The 19,758-nt window shown below is 39.0% G+C and overlaps 1 protein-coding gene across 1 annotated transcript in view; it reads right to left on the reverse strand.

The window, feature by feature from the left end:
- adcy2a (adenylate cyclase 2a) overlaps window positions 1-19,758 on the reverse strand; it is a 66,478-nt gene that overhangs the window by 27,797 nt on the left and 18,923 nt on the right. Inside the window, exon 3 of the mRNA XM_030781695.1 lies at window positions 14,460-14,621. Coding sequence (XP_030637555.1) covers window positions 14,460-14,621 — 162 coding nt within the window. The remainder of the gene's footprint in view (window positions 1-14,459; window positions 14,622-19,758) is intronic.

Genomic DNA, 19,758 nt, shown 5'->3' on the forward strand with positions numbered 1-19,758 from the left:
GTCTCGAAAGAACTTATTTTGCCAGACAAATTTCAACACAAATCTTTACACATCGGTTGATGAAGGAATGACAACGACCTCAAATCAGTTTGACTATTTAAGGAACAGTAATGATTAAGCAAAATGAACAGTATTGATTGAACAAAACCTCAACATTCGCTGCTGAAATGCAGGCTATCAGGAAACATTAGTAACCAGTTTAAGAGAAAAGGCTAGGCAGACATGGCATGTCTGAAGGCTCAAAGGCAGCCTGTAGGCTACCAGCTAACATTTCATTTGCTCCTTTTTTTCAATGCGACAAAGTCCACGTCACTCTCTCCTTGTCCAGGCTGTTTCACTATCAAAACACAAATGTCCTGCTTAAGGACAGCCTTCATTATAGCTACATTTTGTATGAGCATTATTACCACACATCTTGACCGGCAAGTTTTTAATTTTTAATTTGTTTTTTTAGACATTTTACCAGGCAAAACCTGGTAATTACCGGCTATCGGAAACCCTGATTTTATATCTATATCAATATCTATATCCATCCATACATCCATCCATCCATCCATGTACCTATCTATATATGCAAAAATGGAGGTGAAAAGTCCATTAAAGAAAAAACTGTCAAAGCCTGTCAAGTAACACACCAGCTTTTATCAGTAGAAGTTTTATGTGATTTATCAACACTGATTATCAAAATGTGGAACACAAATGGAAAAAAAAGGAAACTGTCGAGTTTCACAATAAACACATTAACAAAAAAACAAACAACAGCAGTAATAACAGCAACAGCAATAACAGTAACAAGAAAGTATATGTGTTCATCATTTTTCAGTTCAGTTGAATTTAATCTTTATAGCTCTTTTCACAATAGATATTGTCACAAAGCAGCCCAGCGACACGCTAGACCCGATATCCTGAGGCGGCGAGCCCAAGGTGACAGTGGCAAGGAAAAACCCTGGAGCAGGAAGAAGCCTTGGGAGGAACCAAAACTCCACAGGGGGAGCCCATCCTCCTCTAACTGGCCTGGGGTGGCTAGACTAATTGATAGAGTATTACATAAAAGCAACAGGGACCAAAAAAGATCCGCAAGTGCCAACATTTAAGCATTTGCATTGGATCTCCCATCTTCTTTTTTTTTTCCTTTTAACTGATAAAATGGCACAAAAGCCAATTGAGATATGAACTAGAATGATTGACAACTCCTCTGAACCTATCACTTCAATAGGTTACCACCTGGACAACACTTCCTCTTCAATGTAAATAGTACCTCCTCCCCTGGGTGATGTTTTCAGTGTTACCACTGATTTTGCACTCACTTTGCGAAGGTAAATGTTTGAGCTGTCTTACAAACAAACGTTAGTTCTCTTTCAAACTTGCATTTGCCATCTGCACCAACATGACCTGTAGCTTACCTGTTAGCTAGCTAACTGCTCGGGGAGGAGTTAAACAGTAACATTAACTTTAGTATTCCTGTCCTCACCTTAAGTAGCCATCACACCTTAAATAGTCCACAGCACTGAAGTAACCTTCTGCTGTGAATGTGTTTGTGGGTGTGTTGCAGTAATTGGGATTGTGTTTCAGAGTGTGGGAGAGAATAACTAAAAAGGAAGTCTGCCTTTTATGAGGCCAAGTTGCAAACTTTACCAGTATGGAATCATACTATGCATCCCACCTCTCCCTCTCTCTCTCTCCCTCTCTCTCTCTCATATCTCTGACTTTATTCCCTTGTTCCTCATTTTAATATCCTCTATTTTCTCTCTCTCAATCTCCTTCTATTCTTCCTTGTCTCACTCCTCTGTGGTAAAAAATAGTTCTGCAATCTGTCTTTTTCTCATCCTCTAAATACACACACACACACACACACACACACACACATACATACATCTCTGACAACTTGAGCATACACAACACACATACACACATGCACAGTTTACCACTTCAACATTAGAGGTGTCCATACACAAAACACCTTCAGTCAGAATCCATTATCTAGAGTTTACAGCACCATAATTAACATTGCAGCACATGATTACAGTTATTAATAAAAAGTAGGACATTTTTTGCTTTCGACAATAAACGGACAAGTAGTTTGTTTAAAATGTACTGGATGTATTGTACTTTTAACAGTTTATGTGTATGTCTGTGCAGGCTGAACATTTTTGGATGGCACAGGCTACTATTCATTTTGATTTGTCAGGGTTGGCAGGTCCAAAGGTCTATGAAAGTTAGAGCTTTTAAATAATGAAAATCCTCAAAAGCTGTTAATATTAAAATGAAACAAACAAACAAACAAACAAACAGGGATGTATTGTTACGTAAACAGCAACCGAAAACAAAAAGATCTATGAAGTCAATCCAAGATTTGGCCCGTCATCCTTGGACAGCATCCACTGCAGTGCTCTGGCAACTACAAGGCTGCCAAAAGTTATATTGCAAAAAAAAAGAGAATACATTTAAAATGAGGTCAAAAACATTAAGCTGTTTCATTGTTCCTCTATGACTTGTAAATCATTCTAAGTATTGTGCTTCATAATCAATTCATCAGTTAAAGCCTGGAGCATCAGCTTCATCAGGAGGTACATAACTATGTATCCTTTTGCATATTAATGTAATATGATAACAGACTGATGTCTGCTTTTATCCAGAAGGAGTAAGTATAATCAGAAGGGAAGTGGCCTTTGAATTAAGCCCTGAGGAACTACACATCTGATACATTTTTTCCGACACACAGTCACACAGACCGAGTAAAAAAAAATTTTTTAAAAATCTGCCTGCTCCATAGGTATGAAGCCAATTTATATCCAAGCTAGAAAGACCACCCCACTATTTATGGTGATGAAAGAGAATATTTTCATTTTCAGAATAAAATACAGCGCAAAAGTTTAGAGGAATAATAATGGATACCATTTTTTTTTTTGCCATTAATGTGCAAGCCAAGACTATTAAATAATTTCGTTCAGTCTTGAAGTTATAGTTAAATTGGAAGCCTTGCTGATGTTTTCTAAGAATGTGGTTCCCCAAAACAGCATTGGAAGAGAACATTTTTAGTCCTGATTCACTCTGAATGTATGTTGATTAGTCCTGATTGACTCTGAATGTATGTTCTTGGCAGATTTCCTTTACTGTTAGCTTGTATTACCATGTTAATGTTTTTGGTGGTCTGGATTCTCACCAAGTGGTCCAACAACAACTCTGTACACAAGTGTTCTATCAGAGACAATTTACCTGTACTCCATGTGGAATCAAATGATTAAACAAGATATATTAACTGAGGAGGAAAGTGATGCAGAGAAAAAAGGCCCAGGGCCCTTTGGGTGACAGAAAAATAGCAGGCAGATTCGCTCAAGACTGAGTTGTGCCTCGTGCATTTGTGAACATTATAAATCGTCAGTGATGGTGAAAGCTGGTCTCAAAAAGGCTGTGATGAAATAAGATTATCTGTATGTCCCACTGACCTCCTTTTCTAATTCCTGATATGATATGTGGTATTTTTTTTAGTACTTTTTTTAGTCTTTCACACTATCCTCATATAGCTCTTTACAGTTTAGTTTGGGATTGTCAGAAAAATGGTATCTGGGCAGGATATAATCACACATGTGATTCTTCTTCTTCTTCTTCCTCTTCTTCTTCTTATCATTAACTTTTTTTTTTTCACCCAATAATAATGTTTGTCTAGGGCTGACTTTTTTTTCACCCAATAGTAATGTTTGTTTAGGGCTGGAGTGTAGGAAGAGTTTGCATATTTTCAAGAAATCTGATCCTTGAAAGGATTATTGCTTACTATTCCAGGCATTTGAAGAATTTATGTCAATAAGCATAGATATGTTTATGAGAAATTGAGATTCCAACACATTGAGTAGATCCAAGTGGTGTGAATCCAGTGAAATGTGTGATGCACATTTCTATGTGTGATACACATTTCTAGCACAGAAAAAGCCTTTCATGACATGTGAAGATATAATCCAACAAACAATGTAACAATGAAGTTTCAGGGGGGAAAAAAGTTCTTTTTCACTGGCCTTGGCTTTGGTGTCTCTAATATGAACTGAGTATGTTTAAGTAACGATCAGGGTTTTTCAAAACAAACTAAATCCTCTACCTATCCAATTAGGAAAAAGTTAGGAAAAAAAAATGGATTTTGAGAGAAACGAGAGTCGAGACGTTGAAGATTAGGTGAATTTTAGCAGTAAGCCATTCTCAGGCCTTGTGACAGAAGAGAGGGAGCCGTAAGCTCACACAGGATCAGTGGATGAGAAGGGCGCTAATATTAATACGCCGTTAGAAAGACATTCCATGTGAGATCAGACTCCTGTGATCCTTTCAGAGAGACTGGGTGGAACTCTCCTCTCTGTGTTCTTCTAATAGACACGGTCATTAAGGAAGCCTACTTAATCCTCAAGTCAAGGTTTTATCCTTCTAATAATGAGATTAACACTTTTTTTCTTCTGTGGAAAAGGTGCTCATTAAATCATAACACAACATCCTTGACACTGTAAATGAACTCAAAAGGAAAAAAAATGTAATGTTATACCATCATTGTTGAATCAACAAAATAAGGTTCTCCACTCTTCTGATCATCTGTTATTTATGATTTTCTTGGCAGCTCATTATCTATGGAATGTATCTGATGCAATTTATGTTTATTCTAATTTTCATATTTGATGTTGAAGTGTCAGTGGTTCAGTTTAAATCTTTAAATTCAGATGAAAAACAAGGACAACAATCCAGATCACCGGGTAATAAAGTAATGAAGAATGTAAAATCATTGTGATCCTAATTGGCATTCCTCAAAATCTAAATCTGACAAAGGTCTTGAGTGCAAATTAATTTCTGAGACTGCAGTGCACAGAAGCAAGAGCTGTCATGGATAAAAGCTCCACGCACAACAGGTATTTCACTAAATTCACTCCTAATGAATCCAAACTCCAAAGACCGAACATTTCAGAGGTTCATGTTTTGGCTGCCTGTAAAAAAAAAAAAAAAAAAACAGATTTAAACTCCATCTATGTACAGAAGTCTAGATTGTGAGTGATCTTAAAAAGAACATGAATTTCACTGTCTCTGTTTCTATCTCTCTCTCATTCTCTCTTTCAGAGTGAGCTAATGAGTTTATGCTGGCCGCAATAAAAAAATACCACCACCATAATCAGAAATCAGCTATGACAGACACAATGAAATACACAGTTTAACAGCAGCAAAGAAGCAAAAATAAAGCACGTTTAGCCCTTCTCACGTTGTCTTCAGTGAAGACGCTCTAGCTGACTGGGAAGACGGTTTCTCCCATACAGCACCCAAACTGAGCATTTTCACAATATCTTTACTAACAGAGGATATATCCAATGCCCAGCTCTTAATTAGAAATCCACCTGATCACAATCCACATCAATACATACTGAGAGACACAATGGCACACTGAGGTGGATGTACGGCCCTTTTAGACGTCCACTTTAAAAGAGGCAAGTGCTACAGTGCTACGATGAATCAGTGATGGATCTCACGACCATCAAAAAAAGGTCAAAATCTCTTTACTATGATAAAATTAACAATTAAAAAGTCTACAAAGTGAGGCTTTTTTTTTGGCCCTTTTATTTTATGTTAATGAAATTCCCGTGACATACCACTGGAATTATCATAAATCAAACATGACAAAGGGAATTTACTGAAGTAACTTAATGGGTCGTTCTTCCAACATCGATTATAAGTGGTGTGGCATAAAAAGGCTTGATAATTACTTGTTCTAATCAATGATTTAACAATCTTGTATTTGAAGACCCTACCTGAGCCACCTCACTGTTTTAAGGACATGCCAGGATGGTAGTGGTTGAAGGTTTTTTTTTTTTTTTTGAGGATTGATGGGAGGTCAGATCCAGCCAGAGCCATGCTATAGATAACAGCTCCGCCGATTAGTTTAGGCTGGAGCTTTCTCATCACCGTGCCAACAGTGCAAATGAAGGAGCAAGTTCATTGAAGCTCAAATGAGCCGACAGAGCTAAGTTTAATGGTCCGAGTGAGAATAGCAACCACAGAGCGCTGGTACTATCCATCTGACTGCTCTCTCGCACCAGCTCTGCCGTGTTCAAAAGTGCATTAACATGCTAAACAACTCTAATTTACATGTTTCCCCGTACTGCGATACAGAGCACTCCTGTGTTAATCTAACATATGCAAGCCTGCACTGGATCGTGCACTGATGGAACTGAACGGCACCGAATGTGGGGGGAACCGTAATGATACATGGAAATCTACTTGTAGAGTGTCAGTTAGTTAGAAAGTATTTTAGAGTGTCAGAGGTCTGCAACGTTTAAGTGAGACCCTCATTAAGAAGCGAGGACATATTTTATTCATTCTCCGACGCGTCGGGTTCTGATGTGTGACAATAGAATCTTAGTTCTTTTGTGTGTCATTTTTCTTTATATCCTCTCCTCATCCTCTTTCATTCTTTTTTTTTTTTTTACTCTTTTTTTTGAGCTGCCTTTCATCGTTTTTTCTCTCTTATCCTCTCGCTCTTTCTTTCTTTCTTTTTTTATTTTTAATACTTTACAGAGATATTTCACATGAATAAAAGAATAAGTAATATAAATCTTAATGTTATTTTTATTTTCCAAAACATAGAAAAGAAGAAATGGGTGTAAAAAAAAAAAAAAAAAAAAAAAGAGAAGCACAAGTATGTCAAGCCTTCACAAATTCTGCTTGGTTGGCAATAACGGATTTCTATGTGGCGCCATAAACATCTGAATCGGACTGTTTTAGCTCCTAAAATATAAGCTGTCTTTTCCTATTTAAAATCTCATTTATTTTGAGAACTGCATGTCGGTAGTTTAAGCCATCATCTAGATAAGATCCCTGGAGGAGATAATGCGGTTGAGCTGGAGGCGCAGCCTTCTTCTCCCATCATGTCAGTGATAGCCTGTTGGTGTCTCTGCAGGTGGCTTTGTTTATTTGCATATAAAGAAGTGCAATACAGAGGAGATAAGTTTCCACTCGAAAGCACATCCAGATCAGATTCAGTCGCATACAATTTCCATGTGATTATATTTCATATATATATATATAGTGCCCCTTTGCACCTTTCCATTCGTTTTGCTGTTTCCCAATCGAACGGACGTTTGAACATACAAATGCCAGGAATATTCCGGACAAATCAAAGATGACCCTGTCTGTGTGGCATCTGTATGATTGCTCGTGGACATCTGTCAGTTACTTATGTGTAAGAGGATTATGTTACAAAAACTGGATACAACATCCAGGAAACTCATTTCTACTGAAAGCAGCAGTGAGTAATGAATTAATTTCCATGATGAAAAGCATCAGGATAGTGCTGGAAGTACATAATTTTAAATGACTGATGCTGGGTAAGGTAATCAATATGAGTCACGAGTCAGTCTTTTGTGGTTATTTTTAGCGTTGGCCAACACTATCTATCAGTTTCATGGGATGACAAGCTCCGTTACAAATTTGCTTATTACCCTGACCCACCCAGGAGAGAGATGAACTGTTTCACTCTCTAAAACATCCTTCACAAGAATATGAAAACATAAAAAAAAAAACCCTTTTAAATGAAAGTCTTCAGTGCCACTCAGTTAATGTGGAATAATTTTGAGATTTAATTAGTCAAATCAGGGTTTTGTATTTACTTCTCAAAACCACTCACTTCTTTTATGCACAACAGTAGTCAGTAATGAATTGTTAACGGTCCATGAGAGCGGCCTGAGTGTTTCCCTAAATAAAAGACATTTATTTCCCTAGATCTATTTTTGTCTGTGTTGCGTTGATTTTAGTCATAACAACTTGTTCAAGAATGTCATGGAGTGGATAAATACAGCTCCTGACTTGTGAGGGGAAAAAATGAGCCGGTGTTATTTTCTTAAAGATAAAAACCAAATGTAGTGATTATACGATTCGTTCAATGCAATGATACACTACGCTCAGATGAATGAAGCTGACAGATAGTGCCCACAGATCAGAGACACAGAGTTTTCTTACAAAGCACGCTTGTCTGTCAGAAAGCACTATTTTCGATCTACTTTAAATAATCCATCAATCCATCTGATGCTATTTATGGGGCGGTCTCACCTCATCAGTCTATTTATAGTCTTGCTAGTGTTTAGCCTGTCACTGCAAAGCCGTGTAACTCTCTTAAAAAGTAGGGTAACTGATCACATGTGCACTGTTGTGTGTTAAAAGTGAGTCATAGTATACACATATCAACACAGTCTGTATGTGTGTGTGTGCGTGCGGGTGCATTCAGGAGTTATCTGTGCATCTCCTCTTAAAGTGGTTCTGTAGGAGAACTAAAAGGAGCTAAACCAGACAATATTTTTCAGTAAACCTCTAAAACGGTCAAATGTGTAAACGGTGAAATACAGTACACAGGTCATTTGTTAGAAAATAAGTCATGACATGGTGAGGTGACCCTGACACAAGGTCGATAGTCTGGATCATTCTGAATGGGTTTATTTTGTAATAATGGGCTTGGTCAGTATAAAGTTATTCAATCTCAGACAACCCAAAACATTATCACTCAAAGATGTCCTGAATTATTTTAGCTGGCGTTCCTGTATATCTCTAGCTTTCACTCCATAGTTCTCACTGTTAGCTGCATTCTACCCATTGCTAAGCTAAACATCTTGTCATTCTTCTGATTCTCTAGTTAAATTATAGCAATAATCACTCACTAACCAATCAGAATTTACTATTTGGCAAAACTATGGTAAAAATTTATCTCCATGTTTACTCTGTTCTCTTCTATTGCCCACTTTTTTCTGGTTATAATTTTTCTGATGTTTGCACCAAGCAACACGTAATAATCGGAAATGTTTTAAGGAAAGATGTTCACATGCTGTGGGACTGTGAAGCTTCTCCCACTAGAGTCAATTTTTAGCATTTTGCATCACAGCAATGATGTCATCTCATTAAAACTAATGAATTTTCAGAAAGATGTGTCCAAACAATGCAGCGTTCCTCTCCCCAAATCTAACCTACTTACATACTTATAGGTTTTACGATTTGCTATAAGAGTAGAAAAATATTGTCTGAGAAATCACATTCGCATTTACATCCGCTGAAAATGGCAGGATAACTTAAATAGCACTCTTCTATGAAGCTTTGAGATGTACATATTTCTCATTAGACGGTTTTCAGTCTAACGTTATCATGTTATTGTGGCATAGTTTTCAAACACTTACACCAGCGTACGCACACAGTCCCCAATTATATAATTTTTTTTTTCTCTCAGAACTGCCCTCTTACTATGCCACAATAACTGAGTATGGAAGGTTTTCAGGGAGCTCATAGTATTTTCAAACGCAAAGATGATGTGAACGGATGTCAACAGTGAACTGTGCGATATGCAGAAAAGCAATACTACCACAGTTATTTAACCCCATTTAGAAAAAAAAAATTAAAAATTTGCCTGTATATAAAGAAATGGAACCAAACACACATTTACTAAGGATAACAAGGGTCTGTTCACAAGGATCTTTTGTAAAACAAATTTACTACATTTATGTTACTTATTCACAATATTCATTTTAGTAATAGCCAACTAGATTTGTTCATCATTAGTCAAATTCACTGTAGCTAAACATTTAGCTAGTTAGCCTTATGGCTGCTGAACCTTTTCAGCAACTGTAAAAGGTGGAAGAAAATGTTTAGAACACCAAAACTACATGAGAACAGGGAAGACATGACTGCAAAACTTAATCTTCTCTTGTTTGTTATTACAACATAACAACCATTGTTTTTCTTCTGATCCGAACTTAATTATCCTGAAACCGTTTCACTCAGGATTGTACCTGTCTGACTCAGTGCAGGCCAGTCTGAAGGGGAACCAATCACAGAGGATGTGGAACAATCAGTGGTTACAGTACATATGTGACATCAGGAAGAGAAGGGTGTTGGGTATTTTTATGTCAGAGGGTATATGGGTAATGTCTTGTGGATAGTAAGACTAAACTTGTGCTAAATTTTACTCACTAATTACTCAACACAAAAGAAGAGACAGATAAACACGTGAAATAATTTAAAAATAACGTTGAACAGGGATTGAACACAGGGAGGAATGACACTGTGCTACACATAATAGATGATATTAAAATGCCTGCGTGTCATTTTAGAAGATGATTGGCGCTTCTGGGACTTCTAGGCCGAAATATCTTAGTGATGCCGGGAATGTTGCCGCGGGGCAGCTGTGGAGTCCGGAGCAGCTGCACAGATATTCATCCACCTAATCAGTAAGACGTTATACGCCTAAAAAAGTCCCAGCTGTGCCAGTCGTCCTCTAAACTAACGCACGGAATTCTTAATTTCCTCTTTTGTATGTAGGCACTGTGCAGTTTCTGCCTGTGTTAATCCCTGATCAAAGCAGTGTTTCGTGTGTTCGTTAGCCTCTTCCATACTGCAACGTCAAACTGCTGATAGTAAGTCAGACAACTACGATGTTGAGAAATAATTGTAATCTCATGAAAACAGTTAGTCGTCGTCGGGATAATGAGATGATTAAATCGAGATCACGATAAAAGAGTCGGCCGTTAAATTGTGACAAGTCATGTGCGAGCGCAGCTTCCATAAAATTGTGTCATGTGTATCGGACAAAAAGGCAGTTAGTGCAACTGCAAGAACTATAGGAGCCTGTACTAATATTTTCATTGTTGTTGGGGCTTTTTTCTTGAACATTCCGTGGCGAAGCCAGTTAGCTAGCTAGAACACCTGAAGAAGTGAACTGGATGCTTGTATTCTAAAACCAGTCTTGACCTTTCATCAGCAGCATTTCAGGGGTTAACATGTAAGTCGTAAAACTAGTCTTAGTATGCACTCGTATTGGGTAACTGATTCATAAAACACTCATTAGCTTAATCAGCAGAAAATGAACATTACTACACAGACAACACTTGGGATGAAGAAAGAGCTCCTCTGATGTGGTTAGTTAATAGGAATAATAATCGTTATCTGTGTCTATAATTAAAAAGGCCTTTGTCCAATATTTTACTTTGAATCACAGCTTGGTTACTGTAGATTTTTTGTACTTCTGTTCAATTTGTTTGGTTTTTTTTGGTCTAATTGTGTGATAGGTGGTTGTATATTTTGACAAAATCAAAGTAGTACAAATGAGCTTATTATCTTGCACATGAATCATATCAAAACCACGTTCAGTGCATCTCAGCTGATAGCATTTGAATAACTGTACATGTAATTTCAAAGTTTATATGAGAGATCAAACCATATTATGATGATTGGCTACGAAGGCTGTATCTTGGTTTGTAGCAACTATTGCCATGTCTTCCTTTCTGATGCTAGGCTGGAACGTTACATGTGGCACACAAGGTAAATAGATGCACTTTACTTTGAAGCTTTTAAAGGGTTTAAAGTTGTAATGGTTACTGAGACCTGGTATTTTTGTGTTCTTATTTTCAACGAGTGGGATCAGTCTCAGGTAAATTTCCAACTGACAGCTAATCGAAAAGGCATACCTGCCAACCTTAAATCCCCTACATGATTTTAGTCATACACCTACCACCTTCTTCAACCACTACATCTACTTCACTTTAAGAGGCTTGAATTTTCAGCCAGTAACATGGAGACTAAGTAACAGAATTCCATAGTATTCCGTGTATTCATCCCAGAGCAAATACAAATCAGCGGACATTATAATGAGATATAACACCCTTTTTTATATATTCCTCTTTTTTTTTCCTTTGCTAGTGTGCAGGAGGACTTTATTTAATAACACTTTTGTGATATACCGTTAGTTCTTTTCAACCCGAACTAGCCAATTCATCTTCTGTATTCTGTGTCTGTCTTCCGCCCGACTCCCTGAAACCCCTGGCTAGGCCTCCTTCATTACCAGTGTAAAGAGCGAGGTATATTGTTTGCTGAGAGGCCCCGTGGGGAAAAAAACAGGCCATAATGAAATCTAATCCCACTGATCAGCCAGTGACACCAACATCAGATCCAATCTACTCTCCAGGCTGTGTGCTCTCCACCTGAGCGTCATTAAGACAGAGCACGCTCGCTGTGCACTATCACAATACGTACAAGGCTCTTGTTTTGTCACAACACCTCAAGGGCCAGTGACAGACAGGGGTGAGAGGGAACATATTGAATTAGAGCTGAGAGTACGAGACAGGGGCGTCGGCCGCATCTCCCGCCTCCAAATGGCAAAAGCTCTCAGGGATCCTGCCTGAAATCCATCAGGCAAACGAGGCAACCTCACTCTCGCAATTAGCGCGATTACTAAATTCTCTTTGGTTCAATAGCTGGACCACTAAGTCAGGAGAGCTGGCACGCTCCGCCCCAAAACCTTCGAAGGTTTTGGCTCTTTCTCCGTGGGCAAAGTCTGCCACTGCGCCAGCCGACAGCGATGGAAATCTGTTCCCTCGCAGGCGAGAAGCTAATGTTCCACAAATCAGACTGGGCATCGTTACCCTCCCTCCCTCCATCCATCAAGGAAAAATAGATAAATAAATAAATAAAAGAAACCTCTATTCGCACAATCACATTTTCACATTAAGGTTCCATCTTGTTTGATTCCCTGATGTGGTGATGGTCGCCTTCAAATTGGATTGCAAAAAGAGATATATGTAAACGTCTGAGGTGAGCTTTAGGTGACCTAGAACATATTACATTTGAGTTAGAACACCACAGGTGCCTAACGCATCTTCTTGATAAATAATATTTGGTTGACGTTCAGAATGAAACAACCCCCGTGTTTGTCCACTCGTTCAAAGATTGGTCTGATGTCTCCTTTTCTTGAAACGAAATCACACCATATTCAGGCAACACAGAACAACCATGTGAAAACATAACATTTATATCATCTATCCCACAGGGATTTCATTATCTTTTGTGCTGCGGCACAGAAAATTCATCAAAGACGACAAGACAACAAAACTGAGATGTTGAAAGACGTGGATGCTAATGTTCATGCATGCATTTTTATTTTTTATATTTTTTTATGGGGCAGCGTTGTACAGTATTCCGGTTCCAGCCCGGTTCTTTTGTTTGGACATACTGGCAGGTTGCAGTTTGCCAGAATGGTCCTCCTCACATCCGCCCCAAGGCATTCCAGATGTCAGCACTGTGGTATTCCCCAGACACTCAGTAAGCAGGATCAAAGCAGAAGAACAGAGAGAGAGAGAGAGAGAGAGGGAGAGAGAGAGAGAGAGGCAGACAGCCTGGGCGGCTGCAGAATCCAGCTAAACAGGACAGCTCCAGCGAGAGAGAGAGAGGCAGGCTGCTGTCACAGAGGATCACTAGAAAAAGGCTTGCATACAGTCTTTTTTTGGTGTTGTTTTTTGCAGCGATATCTGCAATATGATTCATGATTAAATGACTATCTGACAGAGATAATACAAGGCCAGTTTCTCCAGCAGTCTGTTGCTGTTATCTTTTGCAATGGATGCAAGATGTTTAAGCATGAAAAACAGGAATGCAGTTTCTTCCTTTTTCACTACTGCTAGAAAGAGGAGTGACCTTTTAAACAGCATTTAAAATACATTAGAATTTCTACTGCTCACCCTGAATAGAAATTGGTTTTGTCTGAAAGGTCACTTTGTTTGTTTGCCAAACATGCAGACCATTTATTTAAATTGACACAGGAACAAGCACTCTTCTTCAATTTCTATAAAAGCAATTCAAGCGAAAATGAAGTCAGGACCCTCCTAAGTGCAATTTATGCGCAGAGGAATGGACATAATTACACTGTAGTGAAAGAAAAAGATCCAGAAACTCAGGAACATGGCTCAGGCCATAATACAGAACAAATATGAATTTTAATATGGATGTACTGAACTTTAGGGACAGACTTCCTTAACCCGAGAATCTGTGAACAGAAAGGATAATCTCCCTCAAGCAACCTTTGGCTAAAGACCCAGCACAAAAAACTCACAAACAAAAACAGCACTAAAAGCATCACTTCCTCCCCTCTTTTCAAATTATTCCTTTCATTTCAGGAATGAAACAATAATCACAAAGTCTGACTGAATGCATTTTCACGGGACCTATTGTCATGACAAATACTAACAGAGAATTTAAACAGTATCTGGGTCCACACTTCTGGACAACAGGAGCAAAGCCAGGCAAATCAAGAAAAGATAGCCCCCCCCCCCCCCCCCCCCCCCACACCACCCCCTCAAAAAAAGAAACATACACAGTAATGTATATTGTGTTTATCAGACATATTATTTCATGTGACTCAACCTACTGTATCTTCAACAATCGGGCACATTTAAGCATTTAGAAATCGGCAGGCACTGTGGGCACTGTGAGCCAAAGCTTGCAATAGAAGAAGAAGAAAAAAAAAAAAAAACACAACAAAAAACTATCGTTCTGCTCTTGTACACTCCAACGGATTACATCCTCACCCACGTACTACCGACCTGCCATCAGCCCAAACAAAACCGATACGCTTGCTCTTCGCTGGCAGCTCTAGCCTGTACACATGGAAGAACAGGAGGTGAGTGGTGGCTGACCTGCCAGACGAGAGGCTCCACTCGGTCGGCCTTGGTGGAGAGACAGGCGCTGAGGACCACGGTGTGAGAAGAGGAGGTCAGCACGCTAGCGATGACAGCATCACGCATGGAGAAGGGCAGCATGGTGTACACCACAAAGATGATGAATAAGAAGAAGGAGACCTGAGAGAGAAAGCAAACAGGGGAGAGAGGTTACAATTCTGAGAGAGAGAGAGGGAGAGAGAGAGAGAGAGAGAGAGAGAGAGAAAACTCATAGAAAAAATGCGAGGAGGGATTACAAGTTTTAAGAGAGATTCTGTACATGAAAGTCTAGGTGTCTGAAGCGGGATCATCTTTCACATTTTAAAAGAACAAGGGTTTGGGTCATACATACCAATGTGCAGTTTGTAAATAATTAGATAAACAGAAAACTGACACATTGACTGACACACAGAGTTTGACAGTCTTAAGCCAGTGACATGAGCGTATTGACGATGATCTTAAATTCCCCCCCCCCCACCAATTTCTACATCCCAAGTTTGTGCCTCAAGTCAACATCATTTTATTTTCTGCAAAGCAAGAGATTTTTAAAGAAACCACAGTCTTGATTAAGAAAGTATTAACTTAAGCCTCGTATCAGAACCTCAAATTCTCTGCAGTTCAATGCATTCATCTGGCAGGCACCGTAATCCAGAGTTAATCAGTAAAATAACATAAGTATAGGTTCCTGCAGACACGGCACTCCGGAGGGAACTGATCGGAACACAAGTTCAACGACGCACCTAGCATTGCCGCTGATTAGTTCAGAGCCAGTACTGGGTGCAGAGCAATCCAAGAAATCTCTACAGCAAAAATACGGCATAATACAATAAGCACAGTAAATAAGTAACTACACAATCACTACACAATCAAGAGGCATAAATAGTACCGCATAAACACAGTACGATATTTCAAATACAACGCTATAGAATAGCAGAGAAAGAGCATCGTAATGACAGGCTAGCGGTAAGTGGAGCACAGGAGATGCATATTCCTAGTCAAGGTATAATTTCAAAACATGAGTTTTGTGGGTGAGAGGAAATACAGGCAGGCTGGTCGTCTCCAGACGATTTGAAAGAAGCAGAGACAGAATCCAAGCTATCAAATTCCTTCGTTTTCATCACAGGTGTTCATGTCAGCATCCATTTTCATATTTTGCCCAAAGATATCAACAAAACCCCCCGATGCTGACAGCCTGCCTCCACTGTAATGGTTTGCAGGAATTTTTCACACCATTTCTGTGCTGAAAATAATCAGTGTGAGTTTCTTCAATGGTCATGTTGACTAAACAGTGTTTTGTTTTCTGGCATTTTTTTGCCTTTTCTGTCTTTTCTCTGTTGTACTCATGCAGAAGTGGGAGACGTCTGTTTAGGGATCATATTTGTGAAATATTATCTACTTGTGAGATAGATGTAATTGATATTGATGCCGCAAAATCAATTCCAATTTAAGACAACACAGTAACTAGTGCAGTGCGTCTAATCATTGTGAGAATGACAGGTTTAATTCGATTTGTGAGTGTGTATTGACTTTCCATCATTCATACTTCCCATTATTTTTGTAGAGTGGTTGTGAAGTTTCATTATGTGATCAGGTTTCAGCTAGATTACTGTGTATGACCACTAAAACGATGATCGTTTTTGACAGCATATCAGTCACACGCATTCAGTTGCCTGTTCAGATACGGTCTCCGTCCATTTTCTCATTGTTGTGTCTCTTTTTAAATTCTTTGCTTTTTTTCCCCTTGACACCAAAACAAATGCAATAATCAGGTCATATTAAAGAGTATGTTCTGTTTTTCCTTAAAACCGCTTTTATTTTGATGCCATGAGACTAAACAGAAGAATGCTTCATATTCATCGCTTTCTTGAGGAAAACCTCTGATGGCTCATATTTTGTTAAATATTTTATCACAAGCGCACAGAGACAGAGCCCGCGGGTCCCTGCATTTCCTCCGTGTCCTTAAATAAAACCCAGACTTGAGACCATTGACCTGTTACAGAGCCCCCCCCCCCCCCCCCCCCCCCATGATAAGGATGGCTTTTTCTGGGGGAACTTCTTTTTCTAGACATTTCCCTGCCAGCGTCACAGTGATTCAGGGGCAACTCCAGAGACAACAGCAAGGAATTTCCAATGACATTTTCACGCTGCAACTGGCAGTCATTGATTTAACTTTCAAATCATGCAAATATTTTTTTTTTTTTTTGTCCTGTATTACATGGTCTGGCATTATAGCCCATTCAAATAGTTTGTTGACTATATTTTTGGCAGCTTTTCAGTTGGGAGCCCACTGCTGCAATTTTGTATTTCTGTGGAGCCTTAACTGGAAAGCCGATAAGCGTATTTGCATGATGCTGTGGATTTTTCATATTAGGTTATGTGTCCTCCAGCACTGTTTTACTGGGCAGGTCGTTGCCAATGTCTTTATCGCTCTGCTTCCCAACATCTCGACATTGCCACTCTGTGGCCTTTGAGAAAACCATGTCTGTTGACGAAAACACCCAGTCTGTCCTCAGCTAAAACAACGAATGGCTTTTCTTTTCATGGCTTTTCTAAAAACCAGTCATTCTTCAGCCGCTCAAACATGTGTTTCAATTATCTATACAGAGCTTATGCTGCTACATAGGCCCTGTTGGATTATTTCTCTATGGCAGGCGAAGCCATTGTGCTAGCTCTATATCTGGAGCACACAAGGCAGTGAAACACTCAAAAGCAAAGGTTTTGTAAAACTACTTGAAATATTATGTTGATTTCTATTTTAATTCTGGATTCTGTTCTACTGATCTGCTGCTGTAGTGAGCTTTAATTGACTTTGAATAGCTTTCTCCATGACTAGCAACTGATTTGCTTGGCTTTCAACTAATGGCGATATATGTTAAAACTCTGATTTGGGTAAACACCATACAGCTTTGCATACAGCACCTACTGCTACTTTGGTGTTCCTACATGATGAAGAAATATATTAAAATTATATTGTTTATTCAATCTGTTATAGTCAAGTAAAGTTACCAGAATTTGAGAGTATTGGGAACCTTGTCTTGAAATTGGAATTGTCAGTAGAGAACTACAATAACGAAAAAAAAATTCAGCTTATTGAAAGATATTTAAATATTAGTCATACAGAGAAGGAATAACTTTTCCTAATGTTTGAGAGGGAGGAACTCATATAAACATTTAACCAGAATGGACATTATGACCATAACATAGCACAAAATGAAATTACATGTTTTTAGCGTTGGTGTTCCTAAGCCCCATCTGCAGTTTGTCCCAAATACAAAGAGGTCAGTGTTGTCCAGCTGAAATTGCTGGAAGGTGTCAGTTAACCTTTCCTAGGTTATTTATGATGAGAGTAAGAGAGAAACAGGAAAACAGTGCCACGCTTGTTTAGGATGTAGCCACTGAGACGAAATGCAGTGTAGAGCAGAATTTCAATTGGCACGCCGCTTACTCAAAGTACAAAACAGACACTCTCAGAAATGGACTTATTAAAACTGGAGAGCAACAGCTGTGCCATCCAGTTTGTCACTCAGAGACACCCGATGATAGTTTAACTACACTGAACAACATTTAAAAGAGTTACAACGTGTAGAACTTCAACAGAGCTACTCATTTAACTTTGGCATACATTGCAATCGGAGTAAAAGACCTTTCAAAATTTTAACTCCATAACAGAGTAGAGACAAAATCCTGGTTGGGGTCCAACAGCATGCTGTCACGATTCAGAGGTTCTTGATGAGCCTGAGTACTACTTACAGTGACCAGACAGCCCTGCTCATCAATGCTTACACATTCAAATCCAGTGAGACACAATCATTGGATATGCACTGCGTACCAGAAATGCATTCTATTTATTATACTCTTTATCAATGTAATTAACAACAGTGATCAGCAAAGATCCATCCTTCAAAATCCTAATGTGTCTGGTTTTCCAATTTATCAGATTATGACAGAGGAGAGAGAGAGCGAGAGAGAGAGAGAGAGAGAGAGCGTCTTTGCTCATACGATCCAGACCTGAGCAGAATGTCTTTTTGAGTGAATGGACTTTCAAGGTTTATAAAGTTGGCTTCAGATTTTTTTGGATTTGGTTTTGGGGTTCTTACACTTTAATCACTGCCACTGACTCTCACCTAAAAATAGCCAGATATTCTTAATGTGCCAGGATTAGTTTTTTTTTTTTTTTGGTTTGTTTGTTTGTTTTTTTACTCTCTGTTGCATAGAGTGACCTGATGAGCCTTCAGTATTGTAATAAGTATTATACATATTCAAATCTGATGCGACAGAGTCAGCTGACGTGTTCGATGGAACAGAAATGGCTTTCGCCATTCGCACACAGGTCACACACAGGTGATCCACTTCACAGCAGTAAGGTAAGAACAAAGCTGTCTGTCCCAACTGTAATACATCCAGGCGCTGAAAATCAATATTTTAGGTCAGTTTATATTCGTTTAGAATGATTTTATGTTCGTTTTTTCAAAACATGATCCTTGAACAACTTTATAACAGCTCTTTTTATGTTTGTTTGCTTTTGAAAAATTCAGAATATCACCATATTACACTGCTTCATCATGGACTCATCTACAGAGACAAGTTTTTCATCTTTAAATTCCTCCATTGTTTTCAGTGATACCATGATATTTACCTACTTCAATATATGTACGTACCGGCCACTGGGGCCCATGTTATGGTCCGGCTTCTCTGCGGTTTTCTTTCTCCTGGGATCCCCTGCCTGTGTTATCATACTGTGGGAGCTTCTCAAGAAACATCAGGGAGGAACTTCCATCGACATCTTCATGCTACAGCTGACGTTTTTGGATCTGATTTTCACGTCTTTCATTCCATTTGGTATTCTTAATTACATGGTGTGGCACAGTGTGTCATTTGAGCGCGTTTCCAACTTCATTTACAGCTTTACGTTGAGCGGAAGGCCTCTTTTCATGGCTTGTACATGCGTAGACTGTTATCTGGCTGTGGTCTACCTCATAGCCTACATGACAAGAATGAAAAACAGTTACGGCAGGGTTGGAATTTCTGTGATCGTCTGGATTTTCACAATTGCATTTGGTTTTACAATAAGCCTCGTACCTTGGGCGTATACCAGTCCGTTATCTGGAATGGCTTTCATGGTCACCCTCCCTACCATCGTGTTCTGTAATGTCGCAATCCTTCGAGCTCTAACCAAAGCAGATCCAACGGGGAAAACCACTGTTCATTCTCAGAAAAAACGAGCTCTTCAGACTGTCATCAATAGCTTCATAATGACAATCATAGCTTATCTACCTCC

Source organism: Chanos chanos, chromosome 8, assembly GCF_902362185.1.
Source record: "Chanos chanos chromosome 8, fChaCha1.1, whole genome shotgun sequence".
Lineage (NCBI taxonomy): Eukaryota > Metazoa > Chordata > Actinopteri > Gonorynchiformes > Chanidae > Chanos > Chanos chanos.